The sequence below is a fragment of the Pholcus phalangioides genome, unplaced genomic scaffold (genome assembly GCF_987345545.1).
Source record: "Pholcus phalangioides strain wild (caught in Gottingen) unplaced genomic scaffold, Ppha-v1.0 ptg000007l_1, whole genome shotgun sequence".
Classification (NCBI taxonomy): domain Eukaryota; kingdom Metazoa; phylum Arthropoda; class Arachnida; order Araneae; family Pholcidae; genus Pholcus; species Pholcus phalangioides.
The window spans coordinates 19007135-19031012 of record NW_028301600.1 but is presented as its reverse complement, the minus strand read 5'-3'; the positions used below and the strand labels follow the sequence as shown (position 1 = coordinate 19031012).

The window sequence follows — 23878 nt, the reverse complement described above, 5'->3', positions numbered from 1 at the left end:
CAGACTGTTAGGTGCACTCACTTTGTTCCAGACTCTGCCACAAAGCTGGACTGGAAGAGATCTCGGCAACGGGATAAGTCCGGTGGCAGAGACCCTGGCTTTCATTCATTCAGTGGTGTAGATGGTAGCATGCTTGCCCAATTTGCAAGAGGGCCTGGGTTCACATCCCAGCGGAGACCAGGTGCCTTTTCTTTCAAAATCCACCTCTGCATAATATCCAGAATATATGTTTCCTTGATATATTGGGCTGAGAAAAAAACTGTTTATTCCAGTGTAATATATTGTTAAGAGTAAGGTTGGCAAATTTTTGTTGCAGTGGAAAACCATGGTAAAAACCGCCCTGGCAAAAATAGTTTTTGCCACATTTTCGCCAATGGCAAAAATTCATAGAATTAAAAAATTGGATTTATCTGTTTTCAATTCTTTAAATAAATAATCATAAAGTCTTTTATTTATGATTCTTTTATAATAAATCTGGATGATGCATATTTTATTTGGATACGTTTTCATATTTTTGATTGCTAAATATTCATTTTTCTACCATGTAATTTTATAAGTTAATTTATTAAAAGGAATATTTCATAATTGAAAAACTAAGCTTGGTATCTCTTGAATAAAAAGAATAATTTTGACCAATTTTTGTAATTTTTGCCTGGTTTTTCTCACTTTTTGGCACTGTCCCTGCAAAAAACCCAACCCTGGTTAGGAGAGACTGGATAGAATTATCTGTGGTTGCAAGTACACTGTTTTGACCAAAAATTGTTTTTGTTATCAAGCAGGGTTGTACCAAGTGGTTTTTTTTAAAAGAACCACTTTGGTTTTTTTCCAAAAATCAAATAAAAGTTGCCTAAATATCATTTTTTTTCTTGAAAAATATCATATTGGTTCATTATTAGCCAAAATGTTTCATTTTTACCACATTTTATATCCTTGGGGTACATTCTGATGGTATATCTTTAAATGGCATAAGATTTTATAAGTGGTTTTTTTCAAAAAGTCTCATAAAAGTGGGCAGAATATATATATACATTTTTCATATGAAGTATCTTAGTTATTTAAAGTTATATACAGAAGCCAAAATTTCTCATTTTTTACAACATTTTCTGACCTTTGGCTATATTCTGATGCTCTATATTTTTAGCAAATTCATGAATAAGGATTGCATCACACATCTTGATGTAGTGATGTATTATCTCACAGGGTTTCTTTTTCCCTTCACAAAGAAGCAGCTACAGTAGTGACACCATCATGCTAGGGGCAGGTGGTCCTATAATCCAATAAAGACACCAGCTGTTCTTAAAGGACAAAGACTAGTGTACTAATTTTTACATTACCTCACATACATTTTCATTTTCTTTCCCATAAGAAGTAGCACATCTCCTACTGTATATCTCCCAGTCTTAATATTCTCTCAATAGTTGTATTTTTTATACTTTCACACACACACTGTTAAGCCCGGTTAATCAAGGTTCTACTGTATAGTAATAACAGATTTATGAAAAATAATCAGCTATATACAGGGTGATTATAATTAAAGTTTTGATTCCAAAACTATACAATAAGTACTGATCAGAATGACTGACTTGAAAATTTGCATGGATACTCCTGAAGCAATGGAAGTGTCTTTCGCAAAAGAAAAAAGTGCAAAATGTGCAAGTAGATGATGCTGTACTTGGCCAGCAGTATAATCTATTTTGTGCAACCACATCATTTCGGCACTTCCACAGCATCAGTGTGTGGATAGAACTTCTATCAAAATGCACATTGCAATACCAGCAAAGCAGCTGCTGAAGACCCATTTTGACAGGATGCACCTTAACCCTTGCAACTTCTGGCTGTGGGGGTACCTCAAAATTTTATAAACGGTAGTCAGATTGCAAACTTTGGTGAATTGCAATCTCCAGCACATTCCCTATATGTTAGAAATTCCTCAGGAATATTAACGGGGGGGGGGGTGCGTTTGGTTTAATAAAGCTGAATTGCAAGCACATCCATATTATGACCATGGCATACTCCGATTCTGTTGTTGAACAAGAATTTTTGTGCTTTCAACCTCATAGCCAGAACACGCGGTGGACAACATATTTAACATTTCTTAAGTAAGTTGTAGTTATTTGTTCAATTACTTCATTTTTTGTGATGTTTCCATGAATTATGAAATCGTGAAATGCTATAATTAAGGTATCATTCTGCCATGACTGGCTATCGTTTCCATTCTGCGAGCAAATTTCCCACATGTTGGATGATGTCATTAATTTTACATTTTTAAATATTTTTTCCCCTTTATCAAATAAAATTGAATTTTTTCAGGAATATTCATGTCAATTTTCAAGTCATTCTGACAATCGTTCTTTTTTTACAGTGTTTTGAAATCAGAACCTTAGTTATAATCACCCTGTATATCGTAAATCATTGCTAATTAATCTGCATTATTTATGCTTCATTAAATACATTATATTCACCTAATTTTTATTACTTTTTGTAAAATAGCTTCCTAATTAAGTATACTGAAAGTAACTGGAGAGAAAAACCTTTATATATTATATGATTAATAATAACATTAAAAGAATTTTCAAACACACAGTAATCCATTGAGTTAAGCAAAAATTAATTAAATTGCAAAAGTTGGTTTTTGTTAAAATGTAATAAATATTTATTGATAAATTAGTATGGGAATAGTGTTAATTACATTAATAAACATTTTATTTTAGTTAATTATTGGAAGTTTGAATGATTTTTCAGAAATTTCATTGTTTTTAATGTTAATACTATTTAAAACAAAAAAAACGGTTTAAACCAAAAAAACCTGGTTTTTTGGTTTTTTTACCAACCCTGTTATCAAGTTATTTCTGTCATTTTGCTTTGGCTCGAGTCAATCTTATAGGATACTGAAATAGGGCTGTGAAAACATTTTTTATTTTAAATTTTTTAAAAAATAAAGAAAAAATCACTTTTCAGTATTTTTTGTTATAATGCTATGATTATGTTGTCTGGGGGGGGAGGGGGTGTGTGTAACCCAGTCATACTTTTTCTAATTTTTTTAGTAGGAGCCCTGCCATGTTTTTTTTTTTATTATTAAACTGCTCTGATTATGTTGATATAAATTTGCTCTCAATCACTTTGAATTAAAGTTATTTGATTCTTTTCTTTATTATTGTATACATCAGTAATTATCCTTAATTATGAAATTTTAATTTTAAGTTTTCAGATTTGACTGTCAATCTAGCTGAACATTCAGAGATGAAAAAAAAGCCTGACTCAAATTCCTTAGTATTTGGAAAACACTTTTCCGATCATATGTTTCTCTGTGAATGGTCTACTGATAAAGGATGGGGTAAACCACAGATTTGTCCAGTACAAAATATTTCACTTCACCCAGCTGCAAAAGTTCTTCATTATGCTATAGAGGTAATTTAGAATTCACTTTTGAATGGGTAGTATTCACTTTTACGAAAAACTTGAATAAGATTTTTTATGCCAATAATATTTTTTTATTTTATTTTACCACAGGTTTTAAATACTGTGCTGTGCAGTGCTAATTAATTACAAATGACAACTTTCCTTATTTGGAAGTCTCCCATAAGCTCCATGTATTTACTGTACCATATGTGTAGTTGCTGATAATCAAAATTGAATTTATATTTACATGAGGTGAATGAAAATCCCGAAATATTTCAAAATATTTCAATGCACCATAAGGAATTGACAACAAAATATGTATAGGTTAATTTTTTTAGTAGTGGCTACTATTTATTTTCTAGGTACAGAGTAACTTATACGTGCAAAGTTCTAAGTTTTACAGGCCTTAGATGTAGTCACCAGCAATGTTTACAATGTGTTTTCAGCAATGCAGAAACCTTTTGATACTGTTGGCACTGCCAAATCTCTAGATGGTGCGATCTGTTGCCTGAAGAACATCTTGAACTGTTTGGAAGCGAATCCTACAAAGTGGTTCCTTCATCTTAGAGATTAGGTCAAAGGCACACAGGGACCTTAATTTGGAGGGGGGGGGGGGGTTGGTAGAGCACTTTCTTCAGCTCCTGCGATTTAACAAATCCAGACACGGCTCCTGCTGCATGTGCCGTTGCATTATCATGCAGAATGATGGATGGGTTATACATAAAGTAAAGTGTGGTTGTTTTCGACTAAGAGCTGCTTGCAGAATGTTTTGCAAAAACAAATAGTACTTCCCATGAAAGATAATCTTTTGAGGGAATAGCATTCTTTATGATAACACCATCCCAATCCTAGACAAGAATCACCATAGCTTTTGCATAGGTGGTGTTTGCCCAACTGTTGTTTTTCGCGATAACCTGTAAAGATGCCATGCGGTCAATTGGCATTTCCGCATTGGTTCTCTTACCCACCTTGCTGCTGTTCAGGTAATGGAGATGTACCGCAAGCCTCATGCGGTCCTTGATGTCACTGTTGTATATTGCAACCTCTATCACATTAAATTTTTAGCCAGAACATTGAACATTAACGAAAACATTGCAACTGTATCCCACTACCGGCTCGTTTACAACTACTCTGTTCCTGTTATCACTATCCATGGAGGGAGAGGGTGAGTTCATTTGCTCTGGAGGGTAGGCATTTAAATTATTTGTGGTATAAATGGCATGGCCTGGCTCCATCCCATGGTGTCACTACAGCATTGTTGCTACTATTAAAAAATCCACCTCAAGTATTTTAACTTGATAATAAATTAAGTAGACCTATCACACTACTTAAGAGGCTGTTATGTTTAATGAGGTTATGAAAAATTGATAATTTATTGATAACCCCAAAGCATTTGATAAACAAATTGATGTAAGAATCTTGTTTTTAAATTGCAAAAAACATCTTGATGTTCTTGGAATATAACATTTCAAATAATGAATTCTTTTAATAAAACTTTTCTTTTAAAGGCATTTGAAGGAATGAAAGCTTTTCGAGGTGTAGATGGCAAGATTAGGTTGTTTCGTCCTGAACTTAACATCAGACGTATGCTGGCAACAGCTGAAAGAATTGAGTTACCTGTGAGTGTGTGTGGCTTATTATTATACAGTAGTACCTCTCAAAACTAAACTCCTTGGTAGAGATGTAAAATTCTCGAGAATAATCTTTCAGAGAATATTCTCTGCTAGGACTACTATTATAACTTCAGAATGTTCTTATAAGTTCTTGATGAGAATATTCTCCTCTTATTTATATATAGTTACATATAATATCCTTGAAAATATTTTCTGGAAGGACTGCTTTCATAAATTACTGGGGAATATTCTTGTAGAAAATAATAAGAATTATTCTGGAGTTATTAATAATAGTCCTTCCAGAGAATATTGTCCTCGATGAGAATATTCTTCAGTTACCGAAATATTTCCAGAGATTATTGTCAAGAATATATGTAATAACATGTATTATAATGGTCTAACATGTCTAAGTGGATAGACGAGAATAATGTATTGTCGGATAATCAGCATGGGTTCAGGAAGGGGAAGTCATGTGTAACTAACCTCCTTTGCTTCTATGATTACGTGACTAAGGCTTTGGGTAAGAGCAAAAATGTCGACGTTGTTTACCTTGATTTCCAGAAGGCATTCGATCGGGTCCAACATGGCAAACTCTTGAAGCGTTTACACGAGATTGGAATAGGGGGCAACTTGCTGAATTGGATAGAATCGTGGTTAAGAGATAGGTCGCAACGAGTTATGGTGAACGGGGAATTCTCTGGTTGGACAGACGTCACAAGTGGAGTTCCTCAGGGAAGTGTCCTTGGCCCCATACTTTTTTCACTTTTTATCGATAAACTCGATCAGGGTATCGATGGAATTACTAGCAAATTCGCGGATGATGTGAAGCTAATGGGGGTAATCGGGAATGAAAGCGATAGGGAGTTGCTCCAGACCAACTTAAACAAGATTGCAGCATGGGCAAATGAATGGAGCATGACGTTTAGCGTAGATAAGTGCATGGTCGCTCATTTTGGTTCGAACAACCCACGGTTCTCTTACGAGTTGAATGGTGTCACTATCCCGGATGCAACTAGAGTCACCGATTTGGGAATTCTCATTGACGAGCGACTTAAGTTTTCTGAACATTGTTCAGCGGTTGTCAAAAAATCGAATAGAATGCTTGGTCTCATTTTCAAAAAGGTCTCTTCGCGTTCTCCTAAAGTCATTCTTCCTCTTTTTCGAGGCTTAGTTCGTCCTGGACTGGAGTATGCTGTAAGGTTTTGGAGACCATACCTACAGAGGGACATAGACTTGGTTGAAGGGGTGCAGAGAAGAGCTACGCGTGTCCTTATTGGCACACAGGGCATGAGTTATGAAGAAAGACTTCATTTTTTGAATATGTTTACATTGGATGAACGCAGGTGTCGAGGAGATATGATCGAAGTGTTCAAAATTTTCAATGGGATGGATAGGATGGACCATGAACTTTTAGTACACCGCCAATCGACTGCTTTTACAAGGGGACACCAGTATCGATTGGTGAGGGACAATGCAAGGTTATGGTGTCGCAGGGAATTTTTCTCCAATAGGGTTGTTAATAAATGGAATAGCTTACCCCCGGAGGTAGTAAATTGTAACACAATTGACACGTTTAAAAAGAAATACGATAAACATGTTGGGGTAAATCGAGAAGCTATCCATTCTTAGAATAAGACAACCATAAGTATTCTTTATGGGCATTGTATAATATTTTTTCATGTGTATATAGTGTTTGTAATTTGTGTTAATTGCATTTTTAATTGGGTTGCTGTATTTTTGAAACATATGACAACCATATTTTTATGGGCATCTTTTTATCAGCCACCTCGTTGGGCATTTTGCCTGTTGTGGCGTTGTATTTGTATTTGTATTTGTATAATAAATAACTTAAAAATAATTATTTTTGTATAATAATTATTTTTGATAAGAATATTCTCTAGTAATTTATAATAGTAAATATGTCCTGTCCCTGTCTCTTTTCTAAAATACTCTGTCCCTGTCTCTTTTCCCATCAAGAAGATGGGTATATTGAAGTTTGTAGACCACAATATTGAAGTTTGAAAGCAAGAAAATTAAACCAACACGGCTGAATTACACAACTTATAAAGAAATGTGAGTGATACAGAATATTTAAGTGTATGTACATTGAAAAAACAACAGTTCTATATCTTCTTAGAATGAAGGTGATAATATAATAATTGCTTCCTTTATCAATCAACTTTGATTTAATTTCTTTTGTTGTGAACTTATTTCTGAAAATTTATGTAATTTTAAAATAATTTTTTAAGGTTTTAATCTAATGGTTTCTAAAATCTTTATAACCAAACTTTTAAAACCTCTCATCATGACCTGGAGAATATTCTTCACCTAAAAGTTGTCATTGGGGGTGATTACAGCAAAAATTGTTTTGTTGTAAATGTTTCAGGCAATGAAAACTGGTTTATACTTCACAATATCAACAAAATTAGTAAAAAAATTTAAATTATTTAAAAGAAAAATGTATATTCTTGATTATTCTCCAATTTTTACATCCAGGAGAATATTCTCATCTCACATCTCTATTCCTTGGGACCAAGGTGATTCCGGGTTATGGATCAACTTTTATTTCCAAAGTTTTGATATTTAAAGCAGTAATATACCTCTTCGATTCATACTTTCCTTTCAAAAAAATTATTAAAGTAATAAAGCTTATAGTAACAGATAATTTAATTAAAACCATAATTTCTAGTTTACATACCATTACTCCATAGTTATCCATGAAAAAAACCATTAATTTTTAAACATTTTTTGTATACATTCTCGGATCTAAAAAAATATTATTTTTTGTTTCTGAAGATCACGCACAGTAGATTTTCTGATTCCATGTTCTCTGCACAATATTTGTACTGGCATTCTGCATTCTAGTTTTTATATAATTACCCTTTAAAACTTTATAAGCTCTGACTTTACTATAAGGAAATTATGGTAATTTATTATTTGCATAATAAAATTTATATTTTTGTTTTCTTCATGTTTTCACATGTTTTTGCTCTTTTTGTTTGTAGGCTTTTGATGAAAAAGAATTTCTAAGATGTCTGATAAAGCTTGTGAATATTGATCAAGATTGGGTACCTAGGAGCTATCCTTCATCATTATACATTAGGCCAACATTCATTGGAACAGAGGTTATTATGCATTAATGTTTGTCCTCACTGCCATCTAGATACATCTATCATTTTATGCAATATATATATATATATATGCATTTAACATATAATGGTTTGGTTTTTTATTTTGAAGCATATTGTTTTTCAGAGTTGATATAGAGTAATTATGGAAGGGTCTCTTCCAGGTTAGCCGGTTTTGAACCTGTAGTCTGCTGCACTTCATGACAGATGGTCATAGATGCAGATACAAGAAAGGGAGGGTAGCAATGCCTTCCCCCATATCAATGAAATGGCCTGAATGATACAGTCGAACCTCATTATAGCGCTCTCCGATGTCGTACCAAACCTGCTTAGCGCCAGAAATTTTCAGTGAACAAATTTTCCATTTCTAGGCTTTACACATGTTAAACCACATTGTTCAGTATAATGTTGAACAACTCGTTATAGCACCAGAATTCTTCGAAATAAATGGTGGCGTTAAATTGGGGTTCAACTGCATATGTTTATCTACTGGCATCGTCATGGCCCATCCCAGCCCTCTAAATGTATCTCTACCTAGTAAAAAAATGATCATGACAACCTTCATAAAAATTTTCCCCCTTTTTAAATTAGTTGGTCTTATCTCAATTTCAGCACGTTTTGTGTGCATCACAGTGCTGGTGTTAAATGCTTAGCAGATGAAAAAATATAGAAAAAATTCAATCTTCATCAAATTTAATGTCTTCAAAACTAACATTAAAATTTCAATAAAATTTTCATTCGTTAAAAATTCCATAAATTTAGTCTTTTCTTTGAAAGAAACATCATTCATATCTTTTGTTATTATTGGTCTAGATATCAAAGTTTAAGTCCAATGGTGTTTTGAAATTCATTAGAAATTCCTCAGAGAAATGTTTATGTGGTGCAAGTGTTTTATATTGTTTATCCCAATTGGAAGTGGCTTATTTTTCTTTTAAAGTTTTAAAACAAAATAATAATAAATGAGTGTTACTTTTTGTTCACACATTTTTCAATTGTGATCACGTTATTAGATTTTTCATATTATATAGCCATCTTTAGGAGTTGCAGAATCCAAAACTGCTTTGTTATATATAATCACGGGACCAGTAGGGTCATATTTCAGAAGTGGCACTCGAACACCCGTCTCCTTGTTTGCAGATCCAAAGTATGTTCGAGCGTGGCCTGGAGGCACTGGGGATAGAAAAATGGGAGCGTAAGTACTTTCAGTGTTTATATTTTCACATTTCATTATGAAACACATTTTTTTAGACAACATTTACTTGTGAGAGTTCTAATGGTGAAGTGTATATTCTTGGGTACTAGAATTTTTTATTAAATTTGAACAATTCTACAGCATTCTTTTTTATATTTTTGTTGTCTGATTCCAAGGTGAAATAAAATAGTGGCCTTTGGTAAAACTTTAATATTGTTTTGATAGGTTTTACATGTATATTGTTTACACTGAAATTGGTGTAGATGTTAATTGGCTGTGTAATTTTATTGTTGCTAGATCCTAGGTGCTTGATGTGTTGTACTTTGAGGTGCTTTAGATTAAAGTGCTTAGGGGTCTCTTAAGATATTTGAAATTCTAGTCTCATTCTCAAGAATGCCACAAACATAACAGTTTGTTAATTCCTGGATTAGCAAATTCAGCTTAGTGGAAATTTTCTTCTTCAAAGAAAAACATATTCTAAAATTTCCATGCAATTTTTTTTCTGCTACAAGCTTTGACAATTAAGATCTAACCATAGCCGCTGTGGTGGTCGAGTGGTTATAGTGCCGGACTCGTGATGCGAGAATCCGGGTTCGAACCCCACAGTGGTGGTCGGCTGAAGTTGGTTTTCTGTGGTTCCCAACTTCAAGGCGCAAATGCGAGCCGATCTCCCCGTTAAAAAGTCTCGCCGCAGAGAGCAACAGTCCTACAACGGTAAATCATTCAACCATAACACTTCACTCATAGTTAGTAAAACTGGGGTCAGATGACAGCACTACGCATAACAAGCATTACACAGAAACAAACTTTACGTCAGGTTGCACTACACGTACACGCACATTCCCGCATGTACCGATTCGTTGGGGGGTTCCGCGGGAGGGGGGTGTGTGGTGTAGCAGTAGTAGGTAGGGGCTCGGGGATCCATGATGTTCTTAAGTCAGCCACCTCGTTGGGCAATTTGCCTGTTGTGGCGTTGTATTTGTATTTGTACATAGATGTGTATGTTGTTTTTTTTTCCCACTGTTTTGTTAGAAGGTGAAAGTTTCATCCATATTTACTTAAGTTTTCATTGATTTCATGATACTAATAGTATCTATATGTATGGTGGTTAATTTAAACTCTGCAATTACAAATTAAATTTGGTAATATGACTACAAATGAATGTGTATAAGCCAATACTAGCTAGAATGGAAATTAGCTCAATACAAAAATTCTTTATTCTAGTTCAGAACAAAATAGTTGATTGGTGCTAACATTGAGGTTTTTCCATCCAATAGGAATAAGAAAATCTTCCCTTCCAGAAACTATAGGGTTACATATTGAAATGGTAATAACTTGATACCAAGAGCAAGAAGTGGGCTAATGTCTTTTTTTGTTGAGAATATATTGATAGCCAGTGGGTTATTAAAGCAAAAAAAAATTTCATACGCTCATCTATAACATTATAAGACAAGTTTTGCTGAGATCATTAAGGAAAATAATGTGCATCTATCAAATTCATATTTAAAAAAAGTTTTAAGATTTCATCACAACATTATTCAATTCAGGAGTTAAAATATTGTTTTCTTTCTCAAAGAATATCACTTATTATTTTTCAATTAGAAACTATGCTCCCACGATTTATGTTCAACTTGAAGCAGAGAGAAAGAAATTCCAGCAAGTGTTATGGTTGTACGGAGATGATCGACAATTGACTGAAGTGGGAACTATGAATATCTTTGTGTTTTTGGTAAATGAAAAAGGAGGTTTGTACTCACTTATGGAGATGGTGTTATTGATAGTTTCTTTAGCATATAATTTCTTGAGTATTCATCTACTACATTAAAAATGTATGTAATTTTCTCTCATTAAATATTGAATCGCATCTAGTTATTCATAGCCATATGAATCCGATTATCATTCAGAGTTGAAAAAAAAGTTTCATAATAGGTGTTCAATTACTTATTGTTTTTAAAAAAGGGTATTGTATTGAATGGTTTTTATAGAAAATGCATTTGTGTTTGTGGAAAAATTATTTGAATAAATCCGCGCTGGGGTGGGAACTCTGCACCAATTGCACTGCAATTAACATTCTGCTCCAATAGTGTTTTTTACACCAAATATATAACGCTTGGGTTTGCTTTTGTTATTTTGTATACCTAGAGCACCTTGAATGTTACATGACAATTTTTTTGATATTTTTTTCTTTTTATTGTTTTTTGTTGCTTCAATTCATTGAGTTCTTTTTCCCTAACATTAATAATGCTGCCCGAAAAAAGTTCCAAAGCCTATATTTTGCTGCTCCAAAATGGACTTTATGCCTTCCCATCCCTGGAATCAGGGTCTAGTGACCGCATTTAAGCAACTGGGAAAGATGACTTTGTTTACGTAGCGATTATCGGCAATCATTTATCAGGAGTATGACCTTGGTTGCCGAAATTCCTGTAGAATCATCATTGTATTCCATTAACAGCCGTGCGGTTTTGTCAGTAGCTTTGTATTTTGAAGTTTTCTTAAATTGTTTCCTCCAATAAAATATGTCTTCAGAAAGAAAATATATATATACACTCATTGCCATAAAAATTTGCGCACCCAGAAGAAGTCATCAAAATGAAACGAAATTTTACACATGTAAGTACTACGTTGATATAAGTAAGTGATTAGAAAATCCAAGAAAAAGGATAATTTATTGCAGAAAAAAGTACAGATGAACAGAAGTTTTAGTACTCGGTTGGACCCCCCTCTAGTGCGAATGCACGATGCGATACGAGCGGGCATTTAGGCATACAAGTTCCGTATGATGTCCTGAGACATCTCGTTCCACAGTTGCTGTAAATGCGCCTCTAGTTCGACCAACCTCGTAGGGTGTCCAACTTGCCTTCCCAAATGATCCCAGATATGCTCGATTGGTGACAAATCTGGGGATAGAGCAGGCCAGGGAAGGGTGGTAATGTAGCGGAGGCAGTCTTGTGACATCCTTGCTGTGTGTGGCCTAGCATTGTCTTGTTGAAAAATGGCTCCTGGGAGCCCTGCCGTGAGTGGCAACACATGTGGCTGAAGGATGTTATGGACGTACCGCTGGGCTGTCATTGTGCCATGGATCAATATTAGGGGTGGCCGTGTATCGTAAGCAATGGCACCCCATACCATGACACCAGCTGTGGGAGCGGTGTGTCGCTGTAAAGTGAAGGCAGGATTGAAGCGTTCACCACGGGGCCTCCACACACGAACACGATTGTCATCACTGCTCAAGTTGAATCTCGATTCGTCGCTGAAGACGACCTGGTTCCATTCCGTTGCAGTCCAATCCAGTCGTGCTCGACACCACTCCAAACGGAAGCGTTGGTAGGTGGGTGTCATTGGCAGCACACGTAATGGGCGCCGCGATACCAGATGTCCTTCAGCCAGGCGCCTTGCGATGGTTCGGGAAGACACAGGGGCCCGTAGTGAAGCTGCTGCCTGTGTCTGGATAGCGGCCAATGAGGCAGTTGGCTCTATGCGTGCGTTTCGGATGATGTGACGGTCTTCTCGACGACTGGTCTGTCGAGGCCGTCCTGAACCTGGTCGCCGTGTAAATGACGTCTCTTCTGTCCACTGGTCCCAACACCTCCTCACAGTAAAATAAGAACAGCCTAGTTGACGAGCTACTCGCCGAGCTGACCACCCAGCTTCCATCATCCCGATGATTCTTCCCCTATCGAACTCTGACAACTGCTCATATGGTCTTCGACGGCGGCGTAACGGCATGTCTACCTCAGCATTTCCTTTACAAACGATTAAATACACTCCAGCAAGCTCTGCTTACCTGTTTTATACTCCAAGGAGAACGAAGTTCAACGCCCTCTAGTGGCATTACGCAATGCGCAATCACGCTGCATTTCTTATCATTTGCATATCTGCCCGACATGTACCTTCAGGCCAACTTTCGTTTCGATCCCACAATTATTTCTTGGTGCGCAAATTTTTATGGCAATGAGTGTATATAAAGAAAAGCTAAATATAAAGCTTTTAAGAGTTCATATACCCAAGATTATCAATTACTGATAGCATCCACGAAAAGAAAGACTTATGTTTTATGAACAGTATGTAGATGTGATTTCTCTATTATATTCTGCTCAAGGGCAATGCAGAACCTGCCTTGGGGGGAGGAATGGAACTTTTTCTTAATTGATTAAAAAAAAAAGTTCAAAATTTTTTTTTTAGTCTATGAGTGCCGGGGGACACCCCCTCGGGAGAATCTCCGAATTTATGGATTCCAAAAGTTGGCAAGTCTGGGTTTCATTTTAAGGGGATGAGAGTCTTCTGGAGATGCGGGATGGTTTGGCCAGAATACCAGAAGTATCAAAGTTAAGATGACCATGAAGAATCTTATAAAGCAGGGTTAGTCAAGAAATAAGATGAGGAGTATAGAGTTGGGAGGAGATTAAGTTTGTTTTTAAGATTGGACACAAGAAACAAAAGTCTCCATAAAATAATGAAAATACAGTTGTCTCTCTCTTGATGTATAAGTAGGCCACTTGTGTGTGCCTAGATTGCAAGAGAATCGGTTCCATTCCCAGCAGACAGCAAGTTTTTTTTACTTAACTCTTTATTCAACATTGGCAAAATATCTCCCCTCCTTCTCAATGGAACACTTTTCCTATACCCCCCTTTGTTTGCACCTGCTGAAAATTGGGCGAAAGCCTATTTCATAAAAATAGATGTGGCATTTTGAAAGGGATTTAGTAATTTCTGCTATGCAGTTAAAAGGGTTAAAAGAGTGCTTTTAGTGCAATATGAGCTATTTTTTGAATGGCAATAGGTGTTTCAGAACAATATATCATATGCAGATTAATACCATTCAAATGATTGGTATTGCTTCAGCAACATGAGTATATTGTTCCAACATTCCTTCTTTCCTTGATGTATTGTGGGCTGAGAAAAATCTCTATCTGTTAAGTGGTTGATTTTAAAATGGAAAGTAGTATCTTACTGTTAGTACACTTTAATGAAGTTTGTCTTAGACTCTTTATTTTGATAGAGGTACTTGATTGCACAAAAATGTTTTTTTTTATAGAAAAAGAGCTGGTTACTCCACCTCTGAATGGAATAATATTGCCAGGAGTAGTTCGTCAGAGTGTATTGGATTTAACACGAAAATGGGTAGGTAATTATATGGGTCATAATTGTAAATAATTCTATATTAATCTATAGATTTAATTAAGAAAAATATTGACACATGAATAGTTAATTTTCATTAATAATAATGTGTAATTGTTCATACAGTAATATTTCATAGATAAATTTCTTGGAAACTATTTATTATTATACAAACATGAAGCCACAATCCAAAATGCCCAACAAGGTGGCTGAAAAAATAATGATAATAACAAATATGTATGTCAATTATTGCTAAAATACAGCAAATCAATTAAAAGTGTGATTATATAAAATCTATATATACATGATAAAATACAAGGTGATTCAGAAAAGATGGAAAAAAACTAAGAGATGATAGTACACACCAATACAAACAATCGTCATAAAAGAATGCATGGTCTAACATTAAACATAAACGTGCCAGCACGTTTTGAAACACCCACTCCGAAAATGTTGAAACTGCATTCCTGTTGAAATTTATCGGGAGAACACCATTCATGCAAATGTAACCTGGGGAAAAAGAAGAAACCGTATGCAAATCCGTGTCACAGTGAATAAAAGGTGCAGATGCTAGCCCTGTGAAGTTATTCCAGCATGCAACCTTTCTAACAGTTGTAAGGTGCAGGATAATGGCACACTTTAGTAATACTGAAAAAACACATGCATTTCATTTATGCATTTATTATGCAGACATGCATTTCATTTATGCATTTATTAGGCAGACATACATTTCATTTATGCATTTATTAGGCAGACATACATTTCATTTATGCATTTATTATGCAGACATGCATTTCATTTATGCATTTATTATGCAGACATGCATTTCATTCATGCATTTATTATGCAGACATGCATTTCATTCATGCATGTCTGCTTTTTCAGTATTGCTAAAGTGCGCCATTATCCTGTACATATTGCAACTGTTAGAACGTTTGCACGCTGGAATAACTTCACACGGCTACTTCACCAAATAACCAACTCTGGCCATATCGTTATATTGCAACTTACTGCAACTTATGATGGGTTGGAAATGAAGGCACTGTCTATCGGTGGTCGCTTCAAGTTCATCAGGGAAAATATCTTACCTATATCCTCCCTCGGATTCAAACCCGGGACCATGACGGCAACCTTCACGGTGGTAGATGAGCATCTTACCACCACGCCAACACTTCACAGGGCTGGCATCCGGGCCTTTTATTCACTGCAATGCAGATTTCCATGCTGTTTCTTCTTCCCCAGGTTACATTTGCATGCATGGTGTTCTTTTTCTCCTGATAAATTTCAACAGAAATGCTATTTTAACGGTTGCGAAGCGGCCATTTTGAAACATGCTAGCACGTTTGTTTTTCATGTTAGACCATGCATTCTTTGATGACAATTGTTTGTATTGGTGAGTATTATCACCTCTTAAAGTTTTTCTCATCTTTTCTGAATCACCCTGTATAATACACTGCCTATAAAAGAAAAATATTTATGGTTCTCTTATCTAAGTATGGATACTTTCTTGATTCACCCCAGTATGTTTATCGTGTTTCTTTTTAAACATGCCAATTGTTTTTGAATTCCCAAACATTAGAATTCACTACCCCTCTTTTTGAGCTATTCAGCTATTCCATTTATTCAAAACCTTATTAGAAAATTTTTTCTGCGACACACCAGAACCTGGATTAGGTAGGCTATTATTATTAGGTAGTTAATAAATGTCTCTTGATTAATTCAGTATCTATAGATGTAAAATTAATTTTCTATATGTATATCTTTGTCTGTGTATGTTCTCAATACAAATCTGCAATTTTAGATTAATATCTGCCGAATTTTGTATATAGACCAAACAGGACCTGGCTTGAATGATAAACTTCTTTAAAAGTTTGTCAGAGCTAGGCAAATGCTCAAAATGGTCTGAAAATTGTCCAATAACAGTTGTTCCTCTGCCCCTTAAATAATGACTTTTGAAATGTTTACTTTGGTTCCCAAACAATGCTTTTCAGACATTTTTCCATTTACAATGGTTTATCACTTCTTTAATGCTCACAGTATATGTAAAAAACCTGGGCCGCACTGGGTATTATTGCTAGTTCACATATATAATACAGTAGTTCCTTACAATTCAACACTAATCCATTGCTAAACTAATGTGAAACCATCAAATTGCTAAACAATGTAATAACTCAATATAAGTTTATCCTGCAATTTCATGTATGCAGGCCTGCCAACTCTCCGGATTCAGGCCGTAGATTGTTTTTCCCCCTTCCTCCGGATCTGTTAAAAATTTCATTTTAGCAAAAAATTAGATTTGGGAGAAAATTTTTTTTGATTTTTTTTAGATAAAAATTTTTTAGACTTTCCCTGAGCTTTCACGATGTTGTGATATCAATGACTACGGTCACGGTTAGGGAAAACACCTATAGAGGGTAGCCTAGTTTGCGAAACCTAAGGCAACTGGAATAGGAATATTCAGTTTCTATAGTAGAACCTACCTACTCAGTTAAAGACGTCACTTCTGTCGAGTAGCCATGGAAAAATGTCTTGGTGACCGCCTTTAAACAAACTGGCAATGACATGACTTTGTTTACTTAGCATTTATCTGCAACCATTTATCAGGGGGTTTTCTCTTATTAAATGCCTTCAAAAAGAAAATATAAAACTGCTTTTGAGAGTTCATACACAAATAGATAGATGCACACTTTTTAGAAAAATAAGGATGTTCTTCTATTCACATCTATATGTCATCTTTTACCTTTAAAAATATACTTTCACTCTAACCCTTCAGGAAAAACTGCATATAATATGCACATCGGTCTGTTTTTCCCAACCAAAAAAACCCAGATGTTTTTGAACATATTATCTGTGGCTTATACAGAGAAAATTATGGTAATTTTAAGATTAAGTTGTTACAAAATTTTCTTGATTTTAAACTTATTGTGTTACTTAGTAGTTATGCTATATTTTGAACTATTTTTTGCATAGGCCTATATATCTTTTTGCTCACTTCAGATATTCATCTGTATTGTTAACAAATAGAAAGTTAACATATTCTCTATTTTCTTCTCCAGAATGAATTCAAAGTATGTGAAAGGATCATTACAATGAAAGAGGTTTCTGATGCATTAGATGATGGGCGGGTGAGGATTTTATTTATTTTATTTATTTATACAATATTGTTGGCCCTAGGCCTATACAAGAAAATGCGGTTGAATGAGACAAATATATTGTTTGATATTGTGCAAAAAACTAGTGATAGTGGGGGAGTCGACAATAGAACTGGGGAGTTCCATTCACCAATGGTATAAGGAAAGAAGCTGTATTTAAAGCAGTCAGTGGAAGCAAAAATAGGTTTCCAGACCTGCCAACTCTCCGGATTTTTCATCCTTCTTCCTGCTCTCTGGATTTGTTAAAATTTCTCCGGATTTTGACAGAAAATTAGATTTTACGTGATCTTTCACGTCATGACATCAATCACTGCTGTCGTCATTAAGGAAAAAACCCATAGAGGACAGCCGTGGTCATTTCCATAAAAAAAGTCTTGGTGACCGCATTTAAGCAACTGGGAAAGATGACTTTGTTTACGTAGCGTTTATCGGCAATCATTTATCAGGGGTATGACCTTGGTTGCCGAAATTCCTGTAGAATCATTATTGTATTCCATTAACAGCCGTGTGGTTTTGTCAGCAGCTTTGTATTTTGAAGTTTTTTAAATTGTTTCCTCCAATAAAATATGTCTTCAGAAAGAAAATATATATATATATAAAAGCTAAATATAAAGCTTTTAAGAGTTCATATACCCAAGGTTATCAATCACTGATAGCATCCACGAAAAGAAAGACTTATGTTTTATGAACAGTATGTAGATGTGATTTCTCTATTCTGCAATTATATTCTGCTCAAGGGCAATGCAGAACCTGCCTTGAGAGGGGGGGAATGGAACTTTTTCTTAATTGATTAAAAAAAAAGTTCAAAATTTTTTTTTTTAGTCTGTGAGTGCCGGGGGACACCCCCTCGGGAGAATCTCCGGATTTATGGATTCCAAAAGTTGGCAAGTCTGGGTTTCATTTTAAGGGGATGAGAGTCTTCTGGAGATGCAGGATGGTTTGGCCAGAATACCAGAAGTATCAAAGTTAAGATGACCATGAAGAATCTTATAAAGCAGGGTTAGTCAAGAAATAAGATGAGGAGTATAGAGGGGGGAGGAGATTAAGTTTGTTTTTAAGATTGGACACAGAAACAAAAGGTGACCAGTAGTCATGGATGAAACGGGTGGATTTATTTTGGATTTATTTCAGTTTGTCTATATTACTGGAGGTGTAGGAGTCTCCGATTTCAATGGCATAGGAGAGTATGGGAGAGGTAGCAGATCAGTCTGATATCCTGAGTGGAATGTTTGAGGTTGCGGCGGAGGAAGAAAAGTTTGTGTTAAGACATTTCTGGAAGATGTAATCAATATGTTTGTTCCAACATAGGTCTGCTGAGTTATTTAATTTCAGAAACTTGGGAAATGTTTAAATTATTGATTAAGTAAAGGTATTCAGGTATTTCTGGGTAACTCTCGTGAAAATTGTTTTTTAAATATTGATAGGCATCTGCCGTAGTGAACACCAGTCAGAGATAGAAGCCATATTATGTTGGAGAAGTTCTTGATCGGACTGTTGGTGAATGATGCCGTAAATCACACAGTCATCTGCAAATAATCTATTGGTGCAGTTGTGAGATTCAGGGAGATCATTATTGTAGATCAAGAATAATAATGGGGAGAGGAGGACCAATCCTTGAGGCGTACCAGACTTTACAGAGGCTGATGGATAGTTGAAATAATAGGCTAGGATCCTAAATAGTTAGGATAGTAAATGTTTTATGCTTCTTCTTGCAATGTATATAGTTGGTTTGAATTGATTAATAAATTTAAAGTAAGAAATAAAACTGCTCCATTTATTATTTGTGTTATTGAAGATCCTCGAAATATTTGGTTCTGGAACTGCATGCATGATTTGTCCAGTGTCTTCCATAAGTTATATGGAAAAAACGTTTTCCTTGCCAAAGCTAGATGTGAAAAACTCATTGAATGAACGTATATTTCAAGTTTTATCTGATATTCAGGTAAGTTATGTTTAATTCTTAGTGATGATACATTTTTTTTCCTGCAAAATAAAAACAAGCAGCAGGAAAAATATAATTCCAGAATAAATTATTTAGTTGATCCTTAGCAATTTGAGTGTAATTAACATAACTCTGCTCAATCAATTATGATGGACTATCATGTATTACATACTGAAATGTATGTTTTGTAATTCTTTTCCCGCTCCCTTTATTTATTTTTTTTTTCCGCAAAAAAAAACTTGCTTCGCACCCAAACGAAATCATGTGCAAAGAAGTGGAAAAATAATATACTGGCAGAATAAGATATCACCATCACTGTAAAAAAATCCTAAATACATAGAATACAATCAAGTAGAACCTTGATTATCTGGGAACTGTGTGGGAAGTATATTAACCGCGATAAAAAAACCCTCAATACTTACAGAAGGTGGAAGAGATCTGATACTAAAATACTACACAGAAAATGTAAGGTTGAATGATGAGTATGTATATTTGGAAGGTATATGATTACTCACCTTTTTGTATGGCAAACTTAGGGCTGTATTCACCAACATGGTTTAAACTATAATCACAATTTTTTGATGAGAGATTGACATGGATTGGTTAAATTCAGGTTTTTAACCAATCTATGTTTATCTCTAATCCAAAAATTGTGACAACAGTTTAAACCATGTCGGTGAATACAGCCCTTATTGAAGACATTCAGTTTACTCGGAATAACAAAAATTAAAAAAACAATTGTCTGAATGACATTATTTGTGAAGCCTTTTGCATTGCTTTGCTTGCAATCATGGTCGACACCTGACTTCAAATGGTTCTTTGCAAAGCAGCCATTAGGGTCGCCCACAACTAGGGTCAAAGATGTTTGATTAGTTATCAAATATTTGTATAAATTATGGGGAGGGATGAACCTCACTCATCCATGTGAAAACTGGGCTAGCTTGTAGTGTAACCGTGTGAATACATTTCGTGTATATGCTTTCTAAAATTTAAATTGTTATTGCATGATTTGATGTATTGCAATTATACACTTGTTTGTTGTATTCTTGTTTAATATATAATAATACTGCTATAGTTTTGTAGATCTTTGGTATGATAGTCCTGTTTCCCACCATCACTGGATAATCAAGGTTATACTGTAGTTTTGTTGATTTTTAGTATTTTTCGATTTTGACTACTCACTATACAAAAAATATTTTTCTCTTTCATGTTACATGATCTTAAGAGTTCTAAAGCATCACTAAATATTAGTGATTTTTTTAGCAGTCCTTACAGCCTGGTTACAATTTTTTTCCCCTATATAGTAGAACCTCTCTAATATGGACACTTCTGCCAAGATTTTTTTTTTTTTCCCCCTCAACCTTTGGTGTTTTTTCTCTACCCTAATTCTCTTTAAGCCTTTTCTGTTACATCTGTTATTTTCTTTCTTTTTTCTACCTTTCTTTCCACCCCCAACTTACTTTTTGTGTGCAGTGTGGTTTTCAATGAGGGGATCGTCGGAAAATTGAAACAAGGATGGCACCTTTGTGTCTTATTGAATGTTATTAGTCAGAAAAATCAAAAGAACTTCTCTTTCTTTATTTCATGTCTTTTGTGCTGTGCAGTTAACCTTGGTAATTTAGAACTTGTCCATCACTCTATTTATTTTATGTGATTATCTGAGTTTTCAAAAGTGCCAAAAACCTCAAGTTATGTGACAGGTACAAGCTGCTAATGGAAACAACACTTCAAGTGTATATGTGAGAAAGTTGGACTTATGAAGAAAAAAAACAATGTGGAACATCAGTGTGAATGTTATATAAAGAATGTAGAATCCAAAAATCTGCCACTTTTTATAATTTCCAGAAACAGAACAATCTTTTTTATCAGAGAGCTATGCCTACAAAAAATGTTTAAAGAGTATGTAAGGGACTTTTTGTTTTCAGTGGATTTTTTTCTATGGTAATGATATGTAAATAAGAAATTATCTGGTCTAAAATTAAATTATCTGTCATTATATGCATATATGTTGCTTTACAATTATGAATCAAAGTGCTCAAAGAGGCATACTACTGTTTTTTTTATAGAAAAACTTTGGAAACAAACCATATTTTCAATTCTTTATCCATAACTATATTTTCAATAAAACCTTTATTCATAATTTCAAAAAATTCCCCAATTCATAAACACCTAGGTTTTGATTAGAGTGGTTCTGCTATAGTGCACTTTTAAGAATTAGGAGAAGGTGGATCCCCCACCCAACAAAATATATATTTTTTTGAATAATATTGTTTGGATAATATTAGTTCATCAGAAGATATAACATGGAAATAGATAATGACTGGGTAATAATTGTGAATCATAATTTTATATTAGTATATAGATTTAATTATTAAGAAAAAGATTAATTAGCACACTAATAGTTGATATTAATTATTAATAGTATATAATTAATAATCCATAGATTATAATATTTCATTGATAAATTTATTGGTTAATAATTGGATTATGATTAATTACTCAGTATCTTTATGTATTTAATTCTCTATCTTTATCTCTATTACATCAACAAAATTTGCTTGTTCTCTGTGCATTATTTAAAGTTTTACAACCAGAAATTTTTAATCTTAAGTCAAAAATCATGTGTTGTAGAGAAATTTATAAGTTAATAAAGCAATGGAGAGAGAGACCCTGGCATTTATATATATTTATTTAAGGCATGAAAGTGCTGACTAGTGCCTCAAAAATCTTGTATTACTTTGTTCTATATATGAATATTTGCAAATAGGTTTTATATACAATATATATGGCAAAATTTTTGATTCAGAGAAATTTGTTCCTTTACTCGGGGGGGGGGGGGGAATATCAGCATTTATATATGGGACAGTTTTTAAGGAGAAAAATTCAACTGTTTTTTAGGTTTACCAACAGCTTTGCACCCTATAGCAGGTTGTTCTAATTCTAGTCTGCAGAGAGGGTTCCACCCAGACTCATAAAACAGTGTCATCTTTGCAAACTCATGTGGTTCCACACTGGGCAGTGCTCTGTGGTCTTCCTGGAAGTCGGAAAAAATTGGTTTTAATTGCTATGTAAGGGCATCTTAAGCCCCTCATGTACCATGAGGCCCTCGGGCAATGCCCAGATGAGCCCATGCATTAACCGTTTAAAGGCCAATGTTCCATAAATGGAACATAGTTTTTATTGGCAACAATGTCAGATAAAATTAATTCAAACATTTTTGGCTTTTATCGTGTATAGAGAAGAGTTCAAAGTAGTTTTTTAAAGTGAAAAATTTGGAAACTTCAGGTTAATATAAACTTTTTTGGCAGAATTTTGAAGTTTAACATTTTTTGGTCATTTTTCCATATTTCGATTAAAATTTTAATTTTGAAGTAAATTGAAAATTATTTTGAGTGTTTCTGCCACTTAATATATCAAAGTAAATCAATTCGTTTCTTTGTACTGTTACACATGAACAAGCTACGTGCATTAAAAAATACATGTTCCATAGCCTTTCACGAGAGCAGGATTCTAGAAATATATAATGTGCAGTGCACTGCTTTCCCATTCGAACTACGGGTTGTTGACGTGTGTAGGGGCAAATTCTGTGTAATATGGCACAGAATATGCTTTCTGGGTCGGATTGTTTATATTGGGTGAGTGCTTTTTTATTCTTGCATTCTTAGAAATGCATGTTTTTGAAAACCGCAGACTAATCAAACTGAGATCAGCAATCGCAGATAGTCTTGTTATGTTCAGCTGCGTTTAACCATGTCAAAAGATGTCTCACATTAGAAGCTGTAGGATATTTAAAAACGCTTTCAGATTCGGAATTAGTGGACATAGATATATTATACATGCCAATTACCTGCTAATGAACCTTTGAACATCACAGGTGAAGAGGATATTGTTGGAAATGATCTAGTGGCAACAGTTTCAACTGATGTGTGTAGAATGGTAGATATATTTTGCAACAATGGATGAATTGTTAGAAATTCCCAAAGTGTGTTCTTCAAAAGATGCAGGGCAGAAAACAAGAGCAAAACATAAGTGCAACAATCGTGTTAAAATTTCAAGAAAAAGCAAGAAAGTTTTGAACAAAAAAAAACTATTGCATGGGATTAAAAAAATTCTTGCAAGAACCTGATAAAAACCACAGCTGTGAATTTCATTGGAAAAAGATTTTCCATATGACCATTATAGACAATACATGACCATTATAGCATGTTGGATAATTCATTCAGAGTTGCGAGAAGTGGATCGTATTTCACATTTGAAATTATGAAGATAAATGACAATGAACCTTCTACGAACAAGGGAGGGGTTAACCATTCATCCGGTCCATGTTGTCAACT

At 34.5% G+C, this 23878-nt stretch overlaps 1 protein-coding gene across 1 annotated transcript in view; it reads left to right on the top strand.

Moving 5' to 3' along the window:
- Positions 1 to 23878, top strand: part of Bcat (Branched chain amino acid transaminase) — a 39136-nt gene that overhangs the window by 12765 nt on the left and 2493 nt on the right. Inside the window, exons 3-10 of the mRNA XM_089232783.1 lie at positions 3202 to 3408; positions 4908 to 5018; positions 8018 to 8137; positions 9169 to 9332; positions 10935 to 11077; positions 14368 to 14453; positions 17507 to 17575; positions 19398 to 19544. Coding sequence (XP_089088909.1) covers positions 3202 to 3408; positions 4908 to 5018; positions 8018 to 8137; positions 9169 to 9332; positions 10935 to 11077; positions 14368 to 14453; positions 17507 to 17575; positions 19398 to 19544 — 1047 coding nt within the window. The remainder of the gene's footprint in view (positions 1 to 3201; positions 3409 to 4907; positions 5019 to 8017; positions 8138 to 9168; positions 9333 to 10934; positions 11078 to 14367; positions 14454 to 17506; positions 17576 to 19397; positions 19545 to 23878) is intronic.